General features: G+C 26.5%; 3 protein-coding genes and 3 long non-coding RNA genes across 7 annotated transcripts; 5 read left to right on the top strand and 1 right to left on the bottom strand.

Annotated features, from left to right (window-relative positions):
* Positions 1 to 5,655: 5,655 nt before the first annotated feature.
* Positions 5,656 to 24,330, bottom strand: LOC136082055 (uncharacterized). Its single transcript, XR_010639380.1, has 6 exons — positions 24,177 to 24,330; positions 18,451 to 18,501; positions 9,905 to 10,070; positions 9,150 to 9,214; positions 8,842 to 8,969; positions 5,656 to 5,746 (listed from the first exon to the last, which is right to left on the bottom strand). It is a non-coding gene; the product is annotated as an uncharacterized LOC136082055 (long non-coding RNA).
* LOC136082052 (probable serine/threonine-protein kinase Sps1) lies at positions 9,920 to 14,429 on the top strand. Its single transcript, XM_065800632.1, has one exon. The coding sequence runs from the start codon at positions 13,108 to 13,110 to the stop codon at positions 14,104 to 14,106; it is 999 nt and encodes a 332-aa protein (XP_065656704.1). The 5' UTR covers positions 9,920 to 13,107; the 3' UTR covers positions 14,107 to 14,429.
* LOC136082053 (histone-lysine N-methyltransferase Set8-like) lies at positions 14,369 to 15,491 on the top strand. Of its 2 annotated transcripts, XM_065800634.1 has the most exons (5): positions 14,370 to 14,445; positions 14,577 to 14,670; positions 14,753 to 14,918; positions 14,989 to 15,184; positions 15,411 to 15,491. In XM_065800634.1, exons 2-5 carry the CDS (start codon positions 14,619 to 14,621, stop codon positions 15,474 to 15,476), a joined length of 480 nt encoding a protein of 159 aa, XP_065656706.1. In that variant the 5' UTR covers positions 14,370 to 14,445; positions 14,577 to 14,618; the 3' UTR covers positions 15,477 to 15,491. The 2 variants fall into 2 exon arrangements, with proteins under 2 accessions (XP_065656705.1, XP_065656706.1); XM_065800633.1 differs by lacking the exon at positions 15,411 to 15,491 and having other exon boundaries at positions 14,369 to 14,445; positions 14,989 to 15,325.
* Positions 15,763 to 16,492, top strand: LOC136082057 (uncharacterized). The gene is made up of 4 exons (XR_010639382.1): positions 15,763 to 15,957; positions 16,091 to 16,132; positions 16,266 to 16,307; positions 16,442 to 16,492. It is a non-coding gene; the product is annotated as an uncharacterized LOC136082057 (long non-coding RNA).
* Positions 18,034 to 20,538, top strand: LOC136082051 (uncharacterized). The gene is made up of 4 exons (XM_065800631.1): positions 18,034 to 18,081; positions 18,172 to 18,230; positions 18,425 to 20,042; positions 20,135 to 20,538. The coding sequence occupies exons 3-4, from the start codon at positions 18,686 to 18,688 to the stop codon at positions 20,269 to 20,271; spliced, it is 1,494 nt and encodes a 497-aa protein (XP_065656703.1). The 5' UTR covers positions 18,034 to 18,081; positions 18,172 to 18,230; positions 18,425 to 18,685; the 3' UTR covers positions 20,272 to 20,538.
* LOC136082056 (uncharacterized) lies at positions 21,228 to 22,717 on the top strand. The gene is made up of 3 exons (XR_010639381.1): positions 21,228 to 21,643; positions 21,973 to 22,077; positions 22,402 to 22,717. It is a non-coding gene; the product is annotated as an uncharacterized LOC136082056 (long non-coding RNA).
* Positions 24,331 to 26,024: the final 1,694 nt, after the last annotated feature.

Raw genomic sequence — 26,024 nt, forward strand, 5'->3', positions numbered from 1 at the left:
ATCTTCTAACTTACTATAGAGTCAATGTTTATTTAACGTTACTTGATATCATACTTCTAGATTTACAGTTCAGATTTTCTGATGAAACCTTAAACTCTTTTGAATAAAATGTAGCAATACCAAGAAATTTATTAAACAAAACAAAGACAGAGTTAACAATAAACGTATATGAATTGCTTCTGTGAATAAAATATCATATTCATTTCTATCCAATCAAAAAGAATACTCAAGCATTTGCTTTTTGGTGATGATAGTAATTTAACTATAGAAAATCCTTTTGCATTTTGATTATATCTCGATTTCGGAAACTTTTTTTATTCATAATAGCTAATATATTTTTTAAACTTTTTATTTATATAATTATTATAACTATTAGTTCGTATGATTAGTTAGTAATAACGATAAATAGTATTTACATCGTTGCAAAAAAAAAATAAAAAAAAGGAAAAGGAAGTCTGTGTGAGTTAGGAAAAAATGTAGGCTGAATTTCAATCTTTTGAATTGTTTCCTGGTTTCAATGTTATCCGGTAATCCAATTTGAAGCTTCAGTTCCAGTTTTGACTCTTTGAAAATATATAAACTTATCGTCAATAGATGGTATTTTGTGCATCCATAACTAATATACTGAGTTTTATGAAAGGGTTTCTCAACATTAACACTGTTGATGAGAATGTCTAAGTAATGAAAGTTTCTTCAGAATTCGAATTTTGAGAGCTAAAATGGAAAGACGCAATCAAAAAACAACAAGACCTACCTGAATGTGTGCTGGAAGCATACATGCAGTGTAATGGTAATGTCTTCCCTTTAATTAAATGTATTTTGCAACTGCTTTGCATCCTTCCTGTTAGCGTTGCTTCGGGAGAACGGAGTTTTTCGATTTTAAAAAGACTTAAAACTTGGTTAAGATCCAATATAGGACAAGAACAATTAAATGGATTAGTTATGATGCATATCCATAGAGATTGTATCATAAATGTCAAAAAGATTATTGATAGTTTTGCATCTTCAAAAACTAGAAAGCTCAATTTTATATTGTTGTTTGTTAAATTTATAATAGTCTTTATTAATAGAAAGAATATACTAAAGATATTATTTTGTTGCACATTACAGTGTAATAACATACAAAATAATATCTTTAGTTGTCCAGATTTACCTATAGGCAGACAAGACTGAAGCCTGTGTACCATGATTTTAGCGAGCTCAATTTTTAAATGGGATTTCGTTGAAAAAAAATTGTGGTGTTAAGAAGTGTTTAGGGCCCCAAAAACTTTCCTGCCTAGGGCCTTTGTTTTATTTTTACTTTTAAAGAAACGCTGAGTTTTTAAAGAAACATTATTTGTTATTTGTTTTAAGTTTATTTGTTATTTGTTATTTGTTTATTTGTTTATTTGTTATTTGTTATTAGAAACATTCTTTGTTATTTGTTTAAAGAAACATTATTTGTTAAATTACGTCATACTTTGTTAAACTTGTTAAACTACGTTATATTAGAGATATATTTAGAGATTGGAGAGTTTTTTACCACTAGACACCAGAGAGTGGGAAAAAAATCTTTTCAACGCTATCTTAAACTAAATTACAATTCAATAATAGAATTCAGACTTCATCAAAAAATGTCTTGGTTTTGACCGTGCAGTAGTTAAAACCCAGCTCAATTGGAAAGAACTCGTTTAAATCACAGAGATCTGGCTTGGAAAAGTTAAAAGATTTGAAAACTTATTAATTTTGGAAGTTCATATTTTAGAAGTGTTTTTTAGGAATCGCTGTAAACATTAAACTTGATTTTTACATACCTTAAGACCAGCAAATATAGTGATAATCTGGTTTACCACAAGTAGTCTGATAAACACGTAATATATCAGATTTGATAATTGGATAATCTGATGTCACGTGACAATCTGATTTATAACAATGATATATTTTTGTTGGACAGAATTTAAATTGAACATAAATCTTTTTGAACTGGTGTTATATTTTTATATTTATGCTGAGAGGCTCGTTGTAATTACTACAAGTAGTTTGTTTATAGATATGATACTGATATTTTGATATAACTTTGAATTAAAATACGACAATACAATAATGTAAACATATATCTCTGTATTTTTCCCATTAAGTTTCTGCATTTTTCAGGTGTTTTAATGAAAATGAATTATCGCATTGCTTAAAAAACTACACTTTTTCAAAGGAAAAATGTTTTTTTTTGTTAAGTTATTCACCTCCCCAATGTCGAGACAGCCACTAAAGTCAAGGAGCCTGGTTTTTAATTTTTTTTAATGTGGAAACAAATCACTCTCAACTCTTTTAACTCCGACACACAAACCTTGACGAACAAAAGTTGAGCGCGCTGTTTTCAAAGACGTGGTATGGATCGAACTTGGAACTTCAAGCTAATGATCCAAGCGCTCTATTACTACACTACTACCGTCGTTGAAGTTTATGTGGTACAAAAAAAAAAAATTAACAAAAATATTTATTTATTGACTGATCCGAGTATTATACATTATTGAATGAATGATGGACTTCCAATAATATTAGTTGACTTGCTGTTAAACATCTTTTAAAATTGCACATTTTCTTTCTATATCTAATCAGCTAAGGAATTTTTTAGTCTGGATTGGAAAAATAAAACTTATGAAACAGTAGCCGCGGCGCAATGGGTAGAGTTATGGCGCACAATGAAGTGGTTCAAGGTGCTAGCTCTAGTTAAACAATCTTGCGACACATGAAAGAAGGCGTGTACTTCCTGGTTAGATGCTTTTCCACGGTACTCTGTGATAGATTGGCAAGTTTATTCTTCTTTAAAAAGTCCTTAATATCTTATTTAAAAACCTTTTTTATATAGTATTACTGTAAAATCCCGATAAATATAACCCTCAAACTTCAGATAACTAAAAGTATTTTTAAATTTTCTTTGAATCTGGTTTTTCATAAAAATCAATAACTCGAACTTTAACTTTAAGTCTAGCCATTTTCTTTGTCTTTTTATGGCGTGTTAAGATCAGGGTTAGGGGTCTTATTTAGAAATTTTTACTAAATCTAAGAAAGACGATGATCTGTGCGTTGAATTTAAATAAGTTTTTCCTATTATAAATATAGTTTATTCTGCGAAATGTTGTTTTTAAAAAAGTACTTTTATCTCATTTGGTTGAGAAGATGTTGTCCAAAGTTTTTAGCAAGCTGCACAACCTGCCCCAACAGAGTATCAATAAATAAACGAGTATGCATGATATAAACTTAAGCGTAAGTAAGCGTGCCTATAGTTTATAAATCTTTTATATTTTGTGTGGTACTTAAAGCGCTTCAAGAAGTCCTCACGGTCTTGTCGCAAAGTACAACTCTGTAAAAAAGCATATAACGTAAGAGCATTTAACAAGGAAATTTATGCCTCCTTCCTTTACACTTTAATGACGTAAGAGAAAAAATTAAATAGCGAGAAACTTAAATTGCTGTCAAATCAGGTTAACTTGCCCCTGTTAGACTAAATGACACATTAGTTAGGTATTAAAATGAACTGTCGGATATAGGATTACAAGACTAATTATAATTAAAATTCCTATAATTTGGTTAAATGATAACTCTTTAGGGATGTAGATAAAAAATGCATCAATGCATTCAAGGCATCTGAGAGTAATTTTTTTTTAAACTGTTATGGTTAAAAATAGAAAAATGCTCATGCATCATACTTGATTGCTATCTAATCACTCCTTGCTGTTCATTGTTACCAATGTTTGTCATGAAATGCGTAGTTATTAAGATTATTTAATTGTCCAAACTGGCATTTCTACTTCAAGAATAATGTTAAAAATTTATTAAGATTAAATGGTACTTCTCTAGCAAAAAAATTGAAAAATTAAATTCTAGTAGATGTCATGTTTGAGAGAGGTTTAGATTGTAGTCATACTAATTTTAAAACTTTTTGGAAAAAAATTTCAAAGCGCTTTGTCAACCTCATAAAATATTTGAGAAACTGTGAGAACAAAAAGTGATTTTTTCTTATTTTTTCAAAAAATAAAAATAAAAATTAATTTATAATCGGTTGTACTAGCCACCAGGCTAAAAATATTAGTTCCACAACAAATTTCAAAAACTACTTCTAGAAAATTGCCCCTTAGCAACTATAACATTTATTTTTTTTAAATAAACAACCAGTGACCCAAAATAACTATGAAAGTTCACGCGTTTGAGTTTAGATGCATTTTTTTCCTAGTGAAACTTGTCAATTTTTCACTTAATTTAAAAAAATCCAAAAAACCCAACTTTTTTATTTATTTAATGGTGAAGCACCTTAAAAATCATTATAAAAAAAGAACTTCAATTTTTTAAATAAAGATTTAAATATACCACAGATGCTATATATCATAAAATAAACCACTTAGTTTACAAAAATGCCTTGTAAGTTTTATGAAAAAATTTTGTACCAAAATGCCTTGAAAGCGTTATAAATAATTTGAGTGAATTACATCATGATTTAGATTTTTTTTGTAATAATTGTTAATTGTCATAACTTAAAAAATTTCCAGCGAATATAAATTTTTTAAGATTATTTTAATGTAAAATTGAGTTCTTTAAAAAGTTTTCATTATATTATACTGAATTATCATTATAGTTAAAATTGCGATCTAATGATCATAATTTTTTTCTTTCTTAAGTAGAAACCTCAATAATAATCAATTAAAAAAATCAGAGCGAATACTTAATGCCTGACATATCAAGGTAATATAATTTTTTGAATGGGTTATGTATAGGTTCTTTTAGTAATGTCTAAAATTTCCCGCGTTTTAAGAATAATTTTAAGCGCTCAAAAAAGTTCGAATTTTAAATCGAATTTCCAATACTTCTGAAAGTAAAAAATTTTTTCGTTCAAAACAATTTTTGAAAGAAAAAGAGGAAGAAAAAAAGTAAATTTGCATTCATTTAAATTTCATTTATTTGACAATAAAAAAAACTAACTTACATTACGAAAATTAACATAAATTACGATTTAAAGAACATTTTAGCTTATAAATTATACGTTTTAAATCTTTTTATTTAATCATTTTGAAATTTATCTACATGGTATATTAATGGACGCGCCTAGAGTTAAACTAACCTTCACATATTTCTGCTTTGATAATTTTTAAATTAATAAAACATATTTTTTGTATAACTTAAACACTTATACTTAGGGGGTTATTAATAAAGCGCGAACGCTTTGTTTTCGACCTCACCCTCCCCGTATTTTGAGTACATTAGCTTTTTAACCACCCACCCAACAATTATATATATCTTTTTTAATTAGGTGTCTTTCTTTTATAATTGACCCACTCCCCCTCCATTTCATATACGCCATTTGCAAACCCTATTTCCACTCAGAGCTTACGTACTTTATAGACGATCCCTTTTTCATATTTTAGATAATACTAAATATATATATATATATATATATATATATATATATATAAAAGTTTATATATATATCTATAAAATCCTCTTTTTAACGCTTAAATTAAGGGTCAAAATATACAATAGGGTGGTGCTAAAAGTTCTCTTTTAAATTGACGGGATAACCCCATCAAAAAAAAAGGACAAGGATTAATTTAAAATAAAAATTTGCAAAATATATAATATTAATTCATTACGCTTTCAAAATATCGAAAAAAGGACAAAGCCAGATAATTTAAAAATTTAATATATTTAAGTTGTAGATTTTCTCAAAGTTTGTCTCTATGTATTTCCAAAGTTATCTTTATATATTTCCAATGTCCTAAAAAAAAGAAAATTATTCATAACATATTGAGCATTATATAATACAATAAGTAATGGAGAAGCAAGAAAGTCTCAATGCAATTAATCAATAGTCTTATATATTAAGGTGGTAACCAGGGTAAAAAATGGTTATTTTTGGTAAAATTTTGAAAAATACTAAAATGAATGTTTTAAATTCTTTTATCTACCTATTTTAAGATGCCTTTTCCAAAAAGCCAAAAATCTTAATTAAAATCAAATTTGCATTTTTTTTACATGGCCTTAGCAACGCTTTTTCTCCGAAATCTTTAAAACCAAAAAGCTCAAGACGTTTGACTTCACTTTAAATATTATATTAGGCTATAAGCTGTAAGTTTACGTTTGTTGCTATATAATTACAATATATTACTTTTTAAAACTTATTTGAGCTTTTTTGCAACTTTTTTTCTCGCTAAATCTTAATTTTTCAGAAATAACCTTTCCTCGAAAAAAGAAAATGGGCTGGAATTTTGCAGATTTATAGATGAACATATTAGGAATGTTGTCTATAAAGCAAAGTTTTTTAATTCTTTTAAAACTCATTTTTATCATGTTTTGGTGCCTAACTTCCCTTATTTTTTATATCTTAAAGTTTGAATGTCAACCTGGTATAATTAAATATGTTAAAAAAAAATTCTATTTTACAGGCAACATTTTAAATACATTAAAGAATTCATGTTCAAATTTTTAAACTTTTTTGAGTTATATTAGATAAGAGAATAGGCAGTTTTGGGGGTAAAATGACGCTAATTATGCGCATAAACAATGACGTCATCACTAAAAAAAATTTAAAGTCTATTGATACTAATACTTCTCAATTTTTTGTTAAAAAAGTTGCTTTACCACCTTAACATTTAACTAATCTAATCAAAACTAATAGCAAAAGTAAAAACATTTAAAATGATCTATATTATTTTAAATCATTTTACTCTTGCTATTGGTTTTGACTAGATTATAAAACAATTTAATAAAATAACGAAGAGTTCAATATCGTCTGTATACAAGGAAAATGTCCAAAAACATCATTTTGAGATCATGAATAAGTTATCGACTTACTGTTGAAGTAAATAATTCTTAAAAAACTTATTAATCACTGATTTATTAAATTTGCGTGGTATATAAAACGATAAAGAATTTAAAATACTAAATAGTGGTATAACTCCATACTGCTAAAATGGAAAAATCAATTACTTAAGATAACTTTTTCCGTTTTGATGACCAATGTTAGCAAATGTTGACACCGGGTCTCCCTTAATCAACTTAAAGCATTACACTTGTTTCTCTTAAGTTAAAATTAAATGTCATCATGTTGGCTGTTGATACAATACGTGACATACTAAGGGGCATCGGCAATTTGGTATACATCACGTATTCTTCGTACAGCCGCATAACACAAATCTTTATATAACCTAATAAAACTTACGGTACTTAGGAAATAAATTAACTAAATTAAAACATTCCACGCGTAAAAACTTCATGAATACATGAAACACATTTGATGTGAACACAGTAACATATTTAAACATATAATGCGCAAAGACTTCGTGGAAAAACGAGGCATATTTAACACTATTAAATATAGAAATGCAGTGTTGTATTTATGCACTAAAAATATAGAAATGAAGTGTTTAAAATATAGAAATGCTTTATTTATGCACTATTAAATTGCTATATTTAACACTATTAAATATAGCAATGCAGTGTTTTATTTATAAAATAAAAATTTTAAATTAAACAACTCATTCATTCCATTAAAAATATACAATTTTTCTTAATTTAGAAAATATACGAATTTTAAGAAATAAGTTTTTATTTCTTCATGAAAAAATAATTTACTTTGCTGTTACTGTATTTTATAAGAAAAATATTTCTTTATATAATTTTTTATATAAGCTTAATATAATGTAAATAACTTAATCTAATATAAATAACTGAAGAACTATCACTGACTGATATCACAAGTAATTTATGAAGGATTAAATAACTTAAAAAGCAATACTGAAATATTGGTAAGCTCGTTAGAAAACTGAAACAAGTCTTTTAACAAATATTATTTGAAAGCAAATAATAAAATTAATTCACTTTTTAAAAGAGAAAATAGTTTGTTTTTTTTAAAAAAAACAACATTTTATTAAATAAATAAACAACGAAAAACACAAACAAAGCATTAGGTTTTTAGCATAAAAATCATTTTTTTCGTTAACTGCGAAGATGCAATATAAATTGCAATTTAAAAAATAGATATGAACCTTAAGCTTTATTGATGCTCCAATCTTTTAAACTTATAATGAAAAAAATATTAATTCTAAAAAACAAAGCCGAAACCGAAAAATCTTCAACATAGATTTTTAAATTATTAAACATTTCAATTACCATTTCTACATAAATTTTAACATTTCTACATAAAATTAATATAGATTTTTAAATTATTAAACATTTTTACATAAAACTTTAACGATTCAAATGATAATTTAAGATTAAACGATACTAACTTGTATATAGCGTATGATACTTATTAGTTTGTTGTTATTGATGTAAAAGACTTCTAATCTAAGGAACGCGTTAGTTAAAAATAAAAAGTGTATTTTACAGAATCGCAACTAAGAGGCTGTTTATATGAAGCGGGCTGCATTTTTTGAAACCTTATACAGGCTCAGAATAGGCGCAATCTGATTGGTTTGATTTTTGAAAAATTTGATTTTACTACTTAAATGCACAAATTTTGTGCATTAAAGTAGTTATGCTTTAACAAAATTTTACAATTCAAAAATTCGTTTTTTCAAAATATTTTCTTAAAAAATAAAGGTTTTGAAAAAGTAGTTTGTTTTCTAACTGTTTTGATACCTCTGTTATGACATAAATAACAGTTTTAATAACTTTGATTATCGTAAAAAAGAATATTACCTTTGTAACAAACTATAAAGCAGATGACGAAATTTGACTATGCTGCGATTCTCATACGATAGTTATTTCAAAACATTTTTATAATTTAATAAAATAAATAGAATATTAGTAACTTGGTATAACTTTTTTCACATTCAGTTCTATCATTCATAAAAATAATTTTTTTTTTACCTTTAATAAGTTCGAGAAGATTTAAGCTTTAAAAGCTTCGTTTTCCTGTTTCTGTGTCACACTTTTTCTTATCAATGCGGTTGGTCCCTTTCATGTTGAAGCAAATCACCACTTTGTATGACATCAGACTATAAAAAAAAACAACATGTTTACAGTTAAATGTAAACAACAAATTAAAAAAGATTGCTTTATAGACCAATAAATCTTCTATTATCTGGTCTACTTATATATAGAAATAATAATGGCTATAATACATCATTATTACATGAAGTAAAGTAAATCATTTAAATCAACAACTTTAAAATTACCTTTCCATTATGTTTTTAAGATTATCTTTTAAGGAATTCCCACCAATCTTTGAAAGATGAACTACCTATATAAATATAACGTATTAAATACTTACATACAAATATAACTTTCTAAGTTAAAAAACAACATTTTTTATTTGTTTGTAAAATAAAAAAATCGGCTTCAAAAAATGGCTATTTCTTTATAAAACCATCTAATTGAAATACTCATTCAACAAATAATAAAAATTTGTCAAAGAAAGTGTTTATAAGAAATAATACTTGTTCAGAAAAGTAGATAGTAGATTTAACAATGTCTTGTTAGGAATCTTTATATTTAGTGATTTGGAAAAAATGGACATGGGAGACCTGATAAATTTTTATATTTAGAAAATGTAATTGAAAAACAGCTTTTAAACAAAAACTTTGAATACAAAAATATTTTTAGTCAAAAATTTTAAATAATCAAATTTTATAACTACATTTATAGAACTTATCTTTTATGAAAAAAACATTACATTGGTATTTTTCCAAAACTGATTTTTTGAAGTGTTTGCTTTTTACACATCTTATTCAATGCAAGTTCTTTTTTATCTAAATTAGTTTACTTGCTTATTATACTTTAAATTACTTTTCGCTATTATAATTCTTATTTCATTCCTTCTTTATCATAAAGAAGGAATGAGATATTCTGACAAAAGAGTTAAAAAATAAGTTAAAATTGCGACAATGAATACAAAAAAGATAATAAATAGAACTACAAATATTAAACTTACCAATTGTTTATATTTTTCATCATCATAATTTAAACTTGTATCAAATTTAAGAAGCTCTTCGGCATCTGTGAATTTTTTAGGAACATTTTCTGCTGACTTTTCGGCATCCTCAGATCCATTTTGTAGAAAAGCTTGTCGATTTCAATTTGTTTTGTGAGAAGTTTCACTACAATATATTGGAAATCTTAAATGAAGTTAAAAAATAAAATTTTTGTATATTCTTGTAAATTATTACATAATTCTAGTCTACAATTAAAAGAAACTTTAGAAAATTTAGAAATGGTGTAAAATCATATTATGCAAACACAGCAATCATATTAATACAAATGCAGTTCAAATATAATTTTTCCATTTTACTGAAAAGCAAATCAAATTTCTCACAAATCATAAGTGTTGCAAACAGTTGAAATTAGGAAGCAAATTAATACTAATTGCTATTTTGAACATTTTTGGGAACCAATTCTTTTTTCACCCGCAAACATTCTTACAGCTATGCACCAATTGTTTTCAAAAAATATATATAAAAAGGTCCTCAAAAAACCAGCAGACTTTTTTTAATGGTGTCTTCAAATAACTTCTTAATATATTACTGAATAGCCTCATGAAATACTTTAAACTAATTTAAACCTAAAATAAATAGAAAAATAGCTGTTAACTCTTACATTAGGCAGTATGATTGACATAATGTTAGTTAGCTAAAGGGAAAAATTTGAAAGCATTATTCCCCGATATTTCAAAAATTAAACCCTGTTTCCCTGATTTTTTTTGTACCTGCAAACAACAATAATGGTGGATTATTTTTAATTATATTAGTACCATTTGGTATTTTTTCCAGCCCCCTACTATTACTTTTGATATGTTTACCAACCATCTACTATTAACAATTCTTTATTTCAAACTTAATATAAAGTTTATACCTTTAGCCTGTATGCAAAAATGCTGCTGAAAAGAATGTTTTACATACCTTCAAGTTTCTGTTTTACCAAGCCGAACTAGCTCCATCCAGACTTACGAGGTTCTTAATTCATGAAAGCACGTTTTACTTGCAAACCATCTCGTCAATAAAAAGTATTTTGGCTGTCATTGATCCAGCATGATGACACAGTCTATATTCTTGATTATTTTCTGTCCAAACAGCTCTTTCATATGCTATTTTATGACCTACTATTATTTTAGTAACCTTAAGGGCTATCGCTTTTTAAACATTTGTGTCTGCAACTTTTAATTTTGATATTTATACATTAATAGAGCAAAAAAATATTTTTTATAATGTTTAAATTTTAATTAAAACTTTGACTTGAAAAACAAATTTGACAGCAAAAATATACTTGCAAAGTTTTTATGTGTATATTTATATTATTATTTCAATAGAAATAATAATTTATACAATAATCCAAATAATTCATAATTCTGAATTTTGTGCACAACTTTCCAAATTACAATAGAGAACCTTGGACTTAGCATTCCTGATATTTAAATAAATAAACTTGTAAACTTCGTCTTTTAAATTTTTTTAAATTTCATCAAAAAAATCAATAAACTATATCAGTCCTGTCTAATATAAAATAAAAATAAATATAAAATGAAAATAAATAAAAAATGACTAAATCTACTATAAGTCTAATTTATTGTCTTAAATCATGCACATATGGAATTAAAATATAACTATCATTTCGAGGTAAACAAATAACTTTACAAAGAATATCATTCTTTAAAATGTTCTTGCTGTCCATTTGAACTAGTTGTATAAATATCTAAATCTCGTGAATCACATAGTTTGAGAAAAAGATTTCTCATATATGTCTTCTTAACAAATTTACAAGAAAAAAAATCACCAGCCAATTTTTCTTTTACACAAACAAAATCTCCATTTTTTAAACAGAACCAGCTATCTCTATTTTTAGAAGAGATTTTTATAAATTAAAAGGCTGTGATTAATTCTCTCACGGGCTTTCTATAATTATGAACATTTTTTAATAATTTAAACAAGTGGACTCTTTGCATTACAAACAAACTTTTTTAATATGTGCATGTGATTTTCAAATGAGACACTAAAAAGCAGACATTAAAATTAGATCTTCTTTTTGATGGTATACTGAATATGTATTAATGGATGTATATTAATGTTAAAAAACTTTGACTATATATGTCAATAGACTTATATATTATAGACAAACCACTCCAGTAGCTGTTTGGCATACTCCAATAATTGTATACTTTTTATTAAATCAGCATAACACATAATTCTTATACCAATATTCAACAATAAGAAATTAATATAAACATTATTAAGAATTAAGATTATTAAGAATTCCCTTTAATACCACAGGTCCAGTATAAAGAAGAAACTGTTTAAATTCTGTGGCTTTCCATCTTTTTAGTTTATTTAAAGCTCTAGGCTGCCTTGCACATTCACTTGGCAGCTTCTAAAAGCTTCTAAAAAACCCTCAAAAAGATTTGATATCTTGTTGATTTGTGTCTGGGAGAGCCTGCATATTCTTGGACCTTCCTTTAAAAAAAAAGTAACTGCTTAACAACACCTAACATAACTAGATGCATAGAGTCAAGTAAGAAATTCTGAACACAAGAAATATTGTAATCAAGAAGAATACTTCTCTTTAACTGATAACCTGGGTAATTACCTTGGAAAAAGCCAATATCGTGAGTACCAATATAATGAGTTGAATTTTCATATTGGCAGGAAATTAAAATGCTTGTAACCGATTAAAGACTGACATCAAAATAACATGGAATAACTAACATCGAACATCTGACATCGATTCAACTTAAGATTTTGTCAGTTGATGTCGTCAATGAAAATCTAACTGAATTCCAATGTTAGATTGACATTGGGTGCCCACTGGGTAGCTAAGCATGCAAACCACGTCTAAGTTCCTTTCTTCTTGCATACTGTTCTCTTTAGACATATTGCGCTTAATTAAGAGGGGAAAAAACTTCGACTATCTAATAAAAAGCACTAAATAAAAAAAATAAAAAAATCTTTTTTTGAAAAATTTTAACATCGCTTTTAAAAATGTAATTCAAAACAACACAATGTAAATCAACGTATGTATAATTAATAATATAAAAAAGATTTTCTAAAAGTAGCACCGTAAAAGTTTTAAATTATTACTTTAACTAATAATACTTGACTCAAAGATATAATATACCTTTTAAATGCTTTCTTTTTTCAGGAAACCAAAATGAGCTCGTTTACTTTTAAAAACAGTGAATTAGAAAAAAAAAAGAGAAATTTCGAGTTGTCTGAACTGCCTCTAAACTTCTCTGATTTAATTGGTGAAGGTAGTTCAGCTAAAGTGTACAAGTCAGTTGTACAGAAGAAAATTGCAGCAGTTAAAGTTTTTAAAATCCAATTTTCAAAGAAACGTGTTTGGACAGTTTCTGATCAATTAAGACAACTCCAGCATAAAAATATCGTTCAATTCTATGGGTTTAGTTTACGCCCTACAGCTCTTTGTTTTGAGATTTGCTGTGTTCAACTTGATGATGTGATTGTACATTCCTTAAAAGATTTATTAAATATTCTAAATGACAATAATTATTTCAAATTAAGTGAAAGGGTTGACTATATAACTCAAGCATGCAAAGGAATAGATTATCTCCACCAAAAAAATATCATTCATCGGGATATCAAACCAAATAACATGCTAGTGAGTGGCACTTTAGAAAATCTCATAGTAAAAATTTCAGACTTTGGAGATATGACAACAATAAAAAATACAACAACAAGTAACATAACAACTGCATATGGATCAAAATTAGAAGGTTTAACAATAAGCTATGTAGCCCCAGAAATTGCTAAAAAAAATACGAGTTTTCTTTCTGTATGGACAGATATTTATGCTATTGCTGTTTCAAGCTTTGAAGTTTTATCTAATCTTAGCTCACCTTGGGAAAATATACTGCCTTTATTAAACGATGTTTTCCTTCTCGATGCAATTAAAAACAATGAAAGACCAGATGTCAGCATATTAAGAAATCTCTATCCTGAAAATGAGAAGGAGATTTCTAAACTTATTCACCTAATAACATTAGGTTGGAAAACATTACCAGAAGAGAGATTACCACTGGCAGATGTAAAAAAAGTTTTTTTAAATTACCAAGTATTTGTTTACTTTCATTTTCAAAAAAATATTTATTTTGATTTTTTAGTTTCTCAGAGAATTGACTTTAGTAAGTAGTAAAAGATTGGATGTAGAAAATGGAAATGTAAGTCAAACTTTTTAACATCTTCTATTATTTTACGACTCATCCTTAGGCTTAACAAAATGATAGTATACAAATCTCTCCTTAGAATGAACCAGAAGTCATTATTGAAAATGTTCCTGACTCGGTAAGTGGTAGCAACTTTTAGCATACAACTTATAACTTTATCTCCTACTTCTTACAGCATATTATATTTTGGAGCTAATAATCAATACATTTAATAGCTAATACTTTACAGTTTCATTTTTCAGCATGAAGACTCTTGTTTATCGAGAGAACCACATGTCACAACAATAACTGTTGAAAAAAAATCAGTATGTAACTCCATTTCCTATTATTATTCCTTATATTGTTTTTTACACATAAGATATTTTAATATTAAAATTTTTAAAAATATTTTAATACATTACCATAAAAAAAAGATTTTTTACAATTACCATCTTAGCGGCGTCTTCCTCCAACTGAAATAGCAAAAAATTATATATCAATGATGACAGATCCTGATTTTATATACAAGAAATTTATTAACAAAACAAAAGGTCAGGAGATAACTTTAAGTTTGGAAAGGTAATATAAAAAGTATTTACAAATATTGTAAACATAACTTTTTGGTTTACGTAGGATATGGAGTTTTTGCATGTAAAAACATTCAAAAAGGAGAATTTATAGTTCATTACAGGGGGGATTTATGCCTAAAGTGCGAAATGATAGAAAAAGAAAAAGTATACGAACAAACTAATGCTGGGAGTTATGTATATGACTTTATGCACAATAACATTGAATACAGGTAATAAACTTATCTTGTTTATTTCTATTTTGATATTAAAGGCATTATATTAAATCTTTTTAAATTTTAGTATTGATGCCACTTCTCATGAGGAATACTTGGCTCGGTATGTCAATGACTCCAAATACTTTCCGAATGCAGTAATGAAAAAAGTTTTAACTGAAGATCGAAATCTACATTTGTGTTTATTTGCATTAAAAGAAATCAAACCTAATGAAGAAATTGTATACTTTTATGGTGTTGATGGTTTAACATGGCATGCAGCGGTAAGGTTTTTCTATTTGGCGATTGTAACGTATAATAAAACCTATTTTTTAGTTTCGGTATTACTCATAAAAGAAAAGAAAATTTGTATAACAAGAAAAAAAAATTTTTAAATAGCAAAATTTTGTAACATTTGAAAACTCTAGAGATAGATTAAAATATTATATAAATATTGCATAAATATAAAGTATTTGAAACAGTTTTAAAGTTTTGTTTATATACTTTAAGGAGTTAGAAAGGAAACAAGAGCAAATTAAGAAGTCAAAGGTAAATGATATTTTTCTAATTATTTGAGAATCTGTCTGTTAGTGAGATCAATACCATATAAACGTTTACTAAATATCAGCTACTAAAAAGAAACTGTATATGCACTAAGTAAAATTTGACTTAGTCGAGTATTATATATTATAGTATTATATAAATATTTTTTATATTGTAGAGTAATAAATCAAAAAAAAACAAAGCTGAAATAAAACTGGCACAGAAACAGTCGCAAACAAATCAAGAGTTAGAATTTAAACTTAGAAAAAATGTTGCAGAAAATCCTCTATTTTTAATTAGTGATAAAAATCAAGTATCTTTTTTTATTACTACTTCTAAAACTTTTGTGCATTTTCAAATTAAATGGAAAACACAAATACTATACACAACAAGAAAATGAAACAAAAAATAATCAGTAATCAACTTTATGTAAATGCAAAACAATATCCTTTCTGTTTTTTAGAATTTCTCAGACTCAGTGAAGAAAGACGCTTCTAATGATGTTAAAAATGAAGTGAGTTAGTTCTTTAGTAAAAACAAAAAAGTAATTAAAGTATCAACTCTTGCATTGAGCATCTAACACTATTTCAACTTAAGAATCCCCTTATATTGATAGAAACTTTAGAATAATATTTCATTTTTTTTAGAATTCAGCTTGTAATATTCTGAGTATGCTTACAGATGAATTTGTATGAATGATGAAACTTTTAATTTTTACTTTGTATTTGGTTCTTTTTAATGAAAGTTTAAGCCTAACTTTGACTTCAAGTATTTAGTAGTTTTGTTGTTTTTTTTTATAATAAAATGATGATTAATTGATAGATTACAAAAGCTATCACTTCTACTTGGATAAACAAGTCAAATGTAAGAAAAAATATGTCTTTATTGTTTTCATTTTTTATATTGTTATCATATTAGTTTAAAAAGATGAAACACTGAGACACTAGGGTTGTATAAAATGCTAAATTATTATAACTTATTCATTCTAATATTTATAGAACCATTGTGAACCAGTAAAGAATGATTATGTCAACCAAAAAACAGAGAGTGTGAGTATTTTAAATACAAAATAGTCTTGTTTTACACAAGATATTTTTGTATTTAAAAAAATGATAAAAATTGGATCTATAAAACAAATTAAACTCTGAATAGATTAAAATTTTTAAAGACCACATTAATGACAATTCAAATAACAGAAAAATAAATGTGCTGAAGTTTTTTTGAGTTAATTAACAACTAAAAAAAAAAAAGTTAATTATACTAAAAATATAATTGTCATTTTTAAGATAACTTAATTCAAAAATATTGCACTCTAAGATTGTTTTTTAATAAAAAAATTTATGTTGATGATTTAGAATGAAGCTAATTCATCAGAAAAAATTTCATCAAACAAGATAACTGTTGAAGGTAAGTACTAGCACATATGAAAAAGATGAACGAACAAACTTAATTTTTAAGAATATTTAATTGGAAAAACCCTGCTTTCTATCTAAATGGTATAAAAAAAATTTTTTATCATTAATAAAATATCCTTTTGATTCAGATTGGAGCTAATTCTTCAGAAAAAGATGAATTCTTATTGGACAAGTTTATTGGTAGAGGTAAGCTTGTTCATATAAGCTCTAAAACTTATAGATATGTAGCAGAAAAAATTTTCGTAAAAAGATTAAACAAACAAGGTTTTTAAAATTTAGACTTAGAAGAAATGATTTTAGTGTTCAAACCATATTACAAGACTCACATTTAGAAGAGGTTGAGATGATCTTTTTCCTAGTTTATAGGTTTTATTACTTACATTATTACATTTCTAGGTAATAATTTAAATATTAAAATTTTTTCCTTACTTTACAAAAAAAAAAAAAAAAAAAAAAAAAGTTCATATTATCAAACAAAATGTTTCAGAGTCGTTTTTATTAATAAAGAACAATAGTGCTAAGTAATAATTGACTGCAAATTAGCCCTAGTTAATTCTTAGTACAACTACCAAGAAAACCTTTTTGGAGCTATGAATATATACAAATGGTTGAGTAACTATGCAAAATTTCTTAAACAAAATGTTTACATTTTGTTTAAGAAAGATATTTGATTTTTAAGATTTTGATAAAAAACTTCTTCAATTCACTTGTTTCAAAAAATATATATTTTCTTTAGCCACAAACAAGATTTGTAAACATATTTCAAAATGAATTGAAGAATCCAAATTTAAATTATGAAATCAAAAAAAAAGGTGTGGTGCAATGGAGGGTTAAATCTTTAAAAGTTGTAACTATATAACAATGAATTTTAAATTTCAGACAAATTTTGAATAATTGCTCTTCCCTTTGTATATTCATACCTCCAAAGGGTTTTCTTGGAAAAAAGCTGTAAACATTAAACTTGATTTTTACAGTCCACATTAATGAAAATTCAAATACCAAAAAAAAAAAAATGTGCTGAAGTTTTTTTAAGATATTTAACAGTTAAAAAAAAAAAAAAAAAGTTATGTATAAAAAAAAAAAAACTGTCATTCTTAGGATAATTTAATTCAAAAATATTGCACTCTATATGATTTTTTTTTCAATAAAAAAATTCCTGTTGATGATTTAGAATGAAGTTAATTCATCAGAAAAATTCTCATCAGACAAGATAATTGTTGAAGGTAAGTACTAGCACATATGAAAAAGATATATGAACGGACTTTAAAAATAAAACATTTGAATCTTTTTTTTGTAAAATTTTTTAAATTTAGACTTAGAAGAAATTGACTTGAGTGCTTGTAGCACATTACAAAACTCACATTTAGTAGAGGTTAAATTAATTTTTACCCTTTTTAAGTAATAAAATAAATTCAAGGAAGTTCAATCAATACTGAAATATTTTTTTACAGGCATTACTTTGACATTTTATTTAAAACCAAATAAGAACATTTAATAAAAAAGAACATTAAAAATTACAGAAAATTATTTGAGACTATTTTAATTTATTTCTATCAAATTTTGTAGAAAAAAATACGCAGAAAACAACCTACCAGAGTTTGCCCATTTTGTGGTGAGCTACATACAAAATTGAATCGCCACATCTTAAAGAAGCATAAAGATGAAAAGACATTAGAAAAAATCAACACAAAAAATAAAACAGAAAAAAAAAGAATATTTCAACAACTTAGAAAAAATGGCATTTTGCAATATAATAGAAAACAATTATCTGAAAAAAATCCAACTTACCTAAGAGAGAGATACTCTCAATTAGATAATGATCCAGTAATGTGCACTGGATGTTTTGGGTTTTATGCTAGATCATTTTTTAGAAGACATGAGATGAAATGCACAAAAGATTCTTGTGCTTCAGCTTTGTGTATACCATTAAACACCATGGATTCTGCATCACTAGAAAGTTATAGTGATGATTTTAAATCTTTTATCATTGGCAAATTAAGAGATGATGATATTGGACTACTCATAAAAAGCGATCCAACAATTTTAATGATTGGTTCTCGTCTCTATGATAAAATAAAAAGAAAAAAAGATAAAAGAACAGAAGTAAGAAGGTCAGTTAGGGCTGATATGAGGAGATTGGGTCACCTCTACAAACATTTAAAATCATTAGATATTCAATCAGTATTTAACAATTCAACTGATATGTTTCTCCGTAAGAACTTTACCAATCTAACAAAAGCAATTAGTCTTTATACATCATTTGAAAACAATGAACAACAAAAATCTGGACTAAAACATGCTTTGTGTTATCTTATATTAAATGCAGCGGAAAAGCTAGTAGGAAACTTTTTAGCTAATGATGATGATAGTGTTGCAGAAGATATTTCAAATTTTATTAAACTATATAATCTGGAAAAAGAAAATGTCTTTGGTGATGCCAGTTATAATCTTAATAATAGAAGAAATAAAAAACTTAAAAAACCAGCAAACTTACCAGTTGAAAGTGACATTATTCTTCTAAGAAATTTTACTATAGAAACAATAGATAAACTAGTTAACGACAAGTTCATGATGTGGGATCTACATTCATTTGTTTTGTTAAGGAACTGTACTTGTACAAGGTTAACTTTATTTAATGCCAGGAGAGGTGGTGAGCCAGCAAGGTTGCTTTTGACTGATTGGAAGGAAGCAGATGAAGGGGCATGGGTTGATCAACAAAGAATTAAATCTTTTTGTGATGATTTTGAAGATAATCAGATGAAAATAACCTATCAGACTGGAAAAGGGAATAATCATCTTGTTCCAATTCTTTTTCCAGTTGATACAATAGCAGCAATGAAAATTTTGTCTGACATTAAAATTCGTAATGATGTTGGAATTAAAAACAATAATCCTTATGTGTTTGCAAGTGGAAAAAGTTCTGATAGCCATTGCTCTGGTTGGCATGCACTTACAAGCATATGTGAAAAATTACCTTTAATAAATAAAACTAGGTTAAATGCCACTACCAACAGACATAGGCTGAGTACTCTTATTGCTTCACAATCAATGATAGAGAGTGAACGCAACCTTTTTTATGAGCACATGGGGCACAGTGAAGCAATTAATAGAAATATTTACCAAGCTCCACCTGCCATCATGCAGCTCATCAAAACAGGAAAGCGATTGCAAACCATTGATGAAGGTAAAAATTAATCTAAGTTTTAACAAATTTAAAATGTTTCTTCTTTTTAAAAATTTAAAAAAATACCTACAGTTTAAACAATATGACATTAGGTGAACAAAGCACAAGTAATGAACCACGGAAAAAAATACAAAAGACAAGTTTGATCAATCATCCTCCAGAAAATAATGGTAAATATGCAATTCTTATCAAACCAATAATTTTCTTAAAATTACACCCAGGAGTTTAACTTAAAACAAAACAAATATCTATACATAAACAAATTAACTATTTTAGTACTTTTTATCATATATGTAACGGAAGTCGTAACAAAGTCTCAGAGCTTCTACTTTGTTACGACTCAGACAACTTTGTTTAGTCTCAGACAAAAGAAATAAATAAACAGGAAATAACAAATATTTTATCACAGCATTTGTATTTAGAAATTTGCCAATAATTGTTTGAATTATATTATATAAACTTTTTAATAGGTATTACCAGATCCTGTAAAGAACTACAATCTTGTTTAAGAAACATGACATTAAGTATGATTTTTTATGTTTATATATATATATATATATATATATATATATACTATAGCATTGCTGTTTTAAAACATATTTCATAGTATTATGCATAGGAGTATGTATAATTCATGAATGAATGCATACACCATTCTTCAAAAGAGATTATAACATAAAGTGGCATTAATGAGAAAAGCACAAGCATTTGCAGAATCTTATATATATATTTAAAAAAAAGTATGTACCTTAAAAAATATCAGAAGCATCACAAAAACACATCATTTATGAATATTCAAATAATTTGACAATAAACATTAAGAATTTGAATATGCACAAACAAGAAGACATTTATAAAATTAAAAGGTATACAACACTAGTGACATATTTTCAAGTCAGCATATTATAATTCTCTCTAATATTTCCTTGCCTGTATTATTCACTATATAAAAAGCCTAAAGCTATTATTTACAATAATCAATTAAATGTTTAATAATTAAGCAACTGCAATTTTCAGCATCACAAGTTGTTTTATTCGAAAAATTAGAAAATGTTACTTTCTTTTAAAACTTGATTTTTCAAAGAAACTCTATACTAGAACTTCATTGATATTCATAGTAAACAAAACTTAAACACCACACTCATATGCATGATTCCTTGTAGCTCATCAGAATGTGAAAAAAGCTTCAGAAATTTGCCATCTTACCAAAATCTTGTAAATAGAATTACACAAAGTTGCTTAAGCAAAAGTTTACTTGCTGTTTTAATTACTCTATTTAATTATTTAGGTACAAAGATTTTATAAAGAGAGAATACTAAACTTTTATTATTACTAGATAATGGTATTTTATTTTGAGAATGTCATGATCAAAAGCCCTCAGTTCCTTATGATTCTTTGCAGGCTTGTGTTAAATGACTATCCAGTAGCAAAATTTTTGTTAAACTGTGTATATATATGCAATAAACATTTTAACTAATTTGGACTTAAAATGATGAAATTTATTTTGTTAATTATTACAGAGGGTGATTTAAAAACGCCACTTTTTGAAACAGATCCGAGTGATTCAGATGATTCAAAAAATGAAATTCACAGAGAGAATGGTAACTATGTTTTTTTTTCTAAAACAAAATAGAGTAAAAAAAAAAAAAAAAAACAATATAAAATTTCAAACTTTTCGCATCAAATAATATAATAATTTCAATTGCCATGCATGCCATTTTCATTACTAATTAAATTACTGGAAATAAGTCTTTTTCAAAAAATTGATTTCTTATGATTTTTCTAAATCATTTGTCAAAAGTCTTAATTTGCATTCAACAATACGTATAAGCGACTATTATAACAATATTAAAATATATTTAACTATATCAATTGAACTTTGTAAAAAATTATGCAAAATTATTTTCCCCAGTAATGCTTTTAATTTTAGAGAATAAAGCAATAAACAGAAACTATTGTCGTTGGACAGTTGAGTATGAAGACCTGTTTTTTAAATGGTTTCAAAAATACTTGGACAAAAAAGCTGGTTGGCCAGGTATTAGTTTTAAATAGAATATTGTTAGTATCTTAAAATCAATGAATTAGAAGTTTTAGCAAATTCACCTAAAAAACAATTATACCAATTTGGTGTTTATGTTACCTAGCAACAACTAGTTATAATGAAATCCTTCAATTAGGAGTAGTACAAATCATATTGCTATATTAAGTTAACTTGACTTTTATTGAAAAATCAGTTTTTAAACTTTAACAAATTAAAAAATGTAAAGCTATATTTTTATAAAATTTCTAACTAATGTACTTCTAAGAGTAAGCTAAATTTTATCAATAAACAAGCAATAAAAATGATATTTTTATTTAGAGCGTGATTACATAAAAAAATTTCAAGAACTCGTACCATACTCATACAAAACAATAAGAACAAAAGTAAACAACGAAAGAAAGATGCAACTCAGTAACGCTTCGCAAAAAAAGTATGAACATCAGCATGTGAAAATATCCTACTTCAGCATTTCTCTTTTTTTTCTTATGTTAAATATTTAACTAACAAACCCTTAACTTATATATATTAATAGTATTTTTAAATATTTCGATTTTTAGCCTATTTTGTTTTATTCCTTAAAATTTTATCTTTAAGGAACTAAATAATGGAGCATATTGTCATTTCCGCATATTAAAAGTTATGTACAAATGAAACTAAAAAGTTAATTTTGATTAGTTAAAAGTAACTCTCGTTGTAACATGTTATAATCACATCTTACAAATGTTTCTCAACTAATTTTTTTTGTATTTTTATTCCCAAGATATGCATGTTTAAGGATAAACTATTCGGGAATGTTTCAGTTAAATATATAAGGAAATACATTTGTCTAAAGTAGCTAGTAACCATATTGTTACTCTGACCAATTAGTGTAGAACATATTTACGTTTTTTCGTAATAATTAATGAGTAAAATAAGCCAACATTTATTTTTTTTGTTTTATTACTTTAATTATGAAAAAATGCACATTTTAATATTTTCATCCTGCATTATGATAATAATTAAATATTAAATAAACTAAACTTTATGTATTACTTAGAACTTTTTCATAAATTTTTATTTTGACTTTGTTTAAAGACAATATTGTTTATTCTTAAGATGATGTTTATAAGCTTTAATTTACCAGATGAATGTACTTATACTTTTACTGCTATTGTGTTGTTTTTAGTATAATTTTATTTTGTGTTGTTCTATTGTTATACTTAAAAGTAACCTATTTAAGCATTGTTATCTATGTGTTCAAGTAAAGCCTACTATATTTCTATATTTTTATTTGTTATTTTTGTTTTAATTCAATTCACCTCCCCAAGGTCATTGCAATCAAGCAGGCTACTTTAGATATGGTTACAACCCTCTCTCAACTTTATAACTCCGAAACACAAACCTTGACAAACAAGGCCGCTGCGCCGATAAACAAGTCGAGTGTGGTACTACTAGGGACATGGTGAGGATCGAACATCACAAAATAAAATTATTATAAAAACAACCAAGGAGTTATTAGAGACTGGAGGGAAAACGAAGTTAAAATACATCATTTCTCAAAAAACAGTCTTAGTTGTAACATAATATTCTATTAAATACTGCGTAATTATCATAATTTAAATTTAACTAATCACTTTTTTTTTTTAAACAAAAATTATTCAATAATATTGTATCAAAACGTTATAAACAATTAATGCATTGCAAATAAAAGATGGAAGTTTAAAAAAATTTGTAAACATTATTTAGAGTTTGTTTATTGATATTTTTTGCTGCGCTTTTTGAACAACTAATAATAAATTTTTAGATAGGAATTTAATTAATAAATGTTTAGATAAGAATTGGTAGTATTTTTGCCGGATTTACGAAAATAAATTTTATATTTCTATATTTAGAATATAGCAATTTGCTTTAAAATCCACCAAAAATACTCCGACACAAAATAAAATCTTGGAGGGATTTAATAAGTTCCTGGCCGAAATAACAGTTTTAAAAAACGTAACTAACCAGTAGCTGGACAGGCAAGCAAAAAATAAAGTTCAAATAGGTTGTAGAGATTTACTAAAACTTTGATATTTATACCTATAATTGAAGGAGGCAAATAACAATTACTTCACCTTAATCGTGATTTTTGTTTTAATTAACTTCTTGATTGATCTTTTATTTTATTAATCCATTTCGACCACAGCTTTCAAAGCTTACTTATTACGTTTTGAAATTTTCCATTTCTTTGCAAATTTTGACTTTGCGCCATTTTGACTCGCCTCTGGAATAATTATACTACAAAGTAACGCATTTTAAATCCATTTTCGGGTTTGTTCTCCCTCCAACTAAACCTATGTTCTCCCTCCAGCTACCTCCTTGAAAACAACTTAATTATTATTTAATTAATTATAAATAACATATGGTTGTTGTTTAGATATCTAAATTGCTATTAAATTAATAAAGAATTCTAAGTAAACTACTTATGATTGTACCATTTTCTCTTAAAAATTGAAATAAAAAGCATTTCTCGAAAATTGAATCTATTTTTTGAAAGTTTTCTTTTCATAGTAAAAAAAACTAAAAAATGTATACTTTTAAAAAATGTATAGTTTTTCTAATATCTTTTAAAATAATGATTTGGCTCTGATTTGAGTCCAAGTTTTTGTTTACCAGTACTGATTCCATGCAAGATTACATGATTTAAAGTTGTATTGTTTTATATTTTCAATATTTCAATAATTAGTTAATTCATTGGTATTGGCATTGATATCAACCTTTTCCCATCCATCGGCAACAGTATCGGCCAAAAAAGTGCTATCAATACATCACTACCAAATATACCGGTATTCGCCAGTACAACCCCAAAAAACCAGTAAAATGGGGATTTAAAAACTTTGTACGTTCTGTCTCATCAGACATTATCAATGTTTTTTTTTTGTATTCTGGCTCCGTTGACAACCAAAAGTGCTCGGGTTCTTATGTGGTACGTAGATTAATCAAAACACTACCAAGAAACCCAAACTTTAAGCTTTATTTTGATAATTGGTTTGCTTCATTATCATTGTTTCTTTCATTGAAGGAAAAGGGATTTTTAGCAGCAGCCACCCTTCGGTCTGATCGAGCAAAAAGTTGTCCATTGCCAATGAAAGAGATCTTAAAAAAACCGGAAAAGGTAGCCACAGTTTTCAAGTTGATACTAAGAGTGGCTTAGCAATTACTAAGTGGTATGATAGTAAGTGCGTTTAAACAATTACTAACTATTGTGAACCACAATCAGTTGGCAAGGTAAAGCGATGGGATCATAACATAAGAATATACATATTACATTAGGGATACATAAGAAGTTTGTTGAAATTAATTGCTGAACTGTTGTTTAGGAACATAATAAATTAATGGGTGGAGTCAATCTTTTTGATATGTTGATAGCACTATACAGGAAATCAATCAAAACAAAACAATGGTATCTCAATACCTTATTTCATTGCGTTGATATAGCAAAAGTAAATGCTTGGCTCACCTATCGACGCCATTGTTATCAATTAAAAAGACCTAAAAAATGTCAACTTAGTCTATGTTTACAGTTTCTATAGCATCTGTCCTTGTTAAAACAAACATCATACAAAAATCTGTTGGTCGACTTTCTTAAAGGAAATCTAATGTTGAATTGCCAATTGAGCAAAGAAAACGCCCTATGCATTTACCAGCCGGCGATGCTCGGTTTGATAGCACTAGTCATTGGCCAGAACTTCGAAGCAAGAAGAACAAATGTTGTTTATGTAAAGGTAGAACAGGGAGAGTTTACTGCAAAAACTGCAACTTATGTCTGTGTTTAAGCAACGCCAAAAATTATTTTTATAATTTTCAAAATAAATAAAGTGTCATGCAAAATCGTAAAATAAAATCTGTTACGGTTAGAATGGGGGAGGCAGGGGAGTTATGCAATTATGAGGTGACATTTAGAATATTTATAAACACATTTT

The sequence above is a fragment of the Hydra vulgaris genome, chromosome 06, assembly GCF_038396675.1.
Source record: "Hydra vulgaris chromosome 06, alternate assembly HydraT2T_AEP".
NCBI lineage: Eukaryota > Metazoa > Cnidaria > Hydrozoa > Anthoathecata > Hydridae > Hydra > Hydra vulgaris.

Coding starts and splice junctions, on each gene's coding strand:
- LOC136082052 (XM_065800632.1), top strand. CDS start 13,108: ATGAGCTCGTTTACTTTTAAAAACAGTGAATTAGAAAAAAAAAAGAGA.
- LOC136082053 (XM_065800633.1), top strand. CDS start 14,619: ATGATGACAGATCCTGATTTTATATACAAGAAATTTATTAACAAAACA. Junction 14,671..14,752: donor ATTTATTAACAAAACAAAAG/GTCAGGAGATAA, acceptor TGGTTTACGTAG/GATATGGAGTTTTTGCATGT. Junction 14,919..14,988: donor CACAATAACATTGAATACAG/GTAATAAACTTA, acceptor TTTAAATTTTAG/TATTGATGCCACTTCTCATG.
- LOC136082051 (XM_065800631.1), top strand. CDS start 18,686: ATGTGCACTGGATGTTTTGGGTTTTATGCTAGATCATTTTTTAGAAGA. Junction 20,043..20,134: donor ATTGCAAACCATTGATGAAG/GTAAAAATTAAT, acceptor ATATGACATTAG/GTGAACAAAGCACAAGTAAT.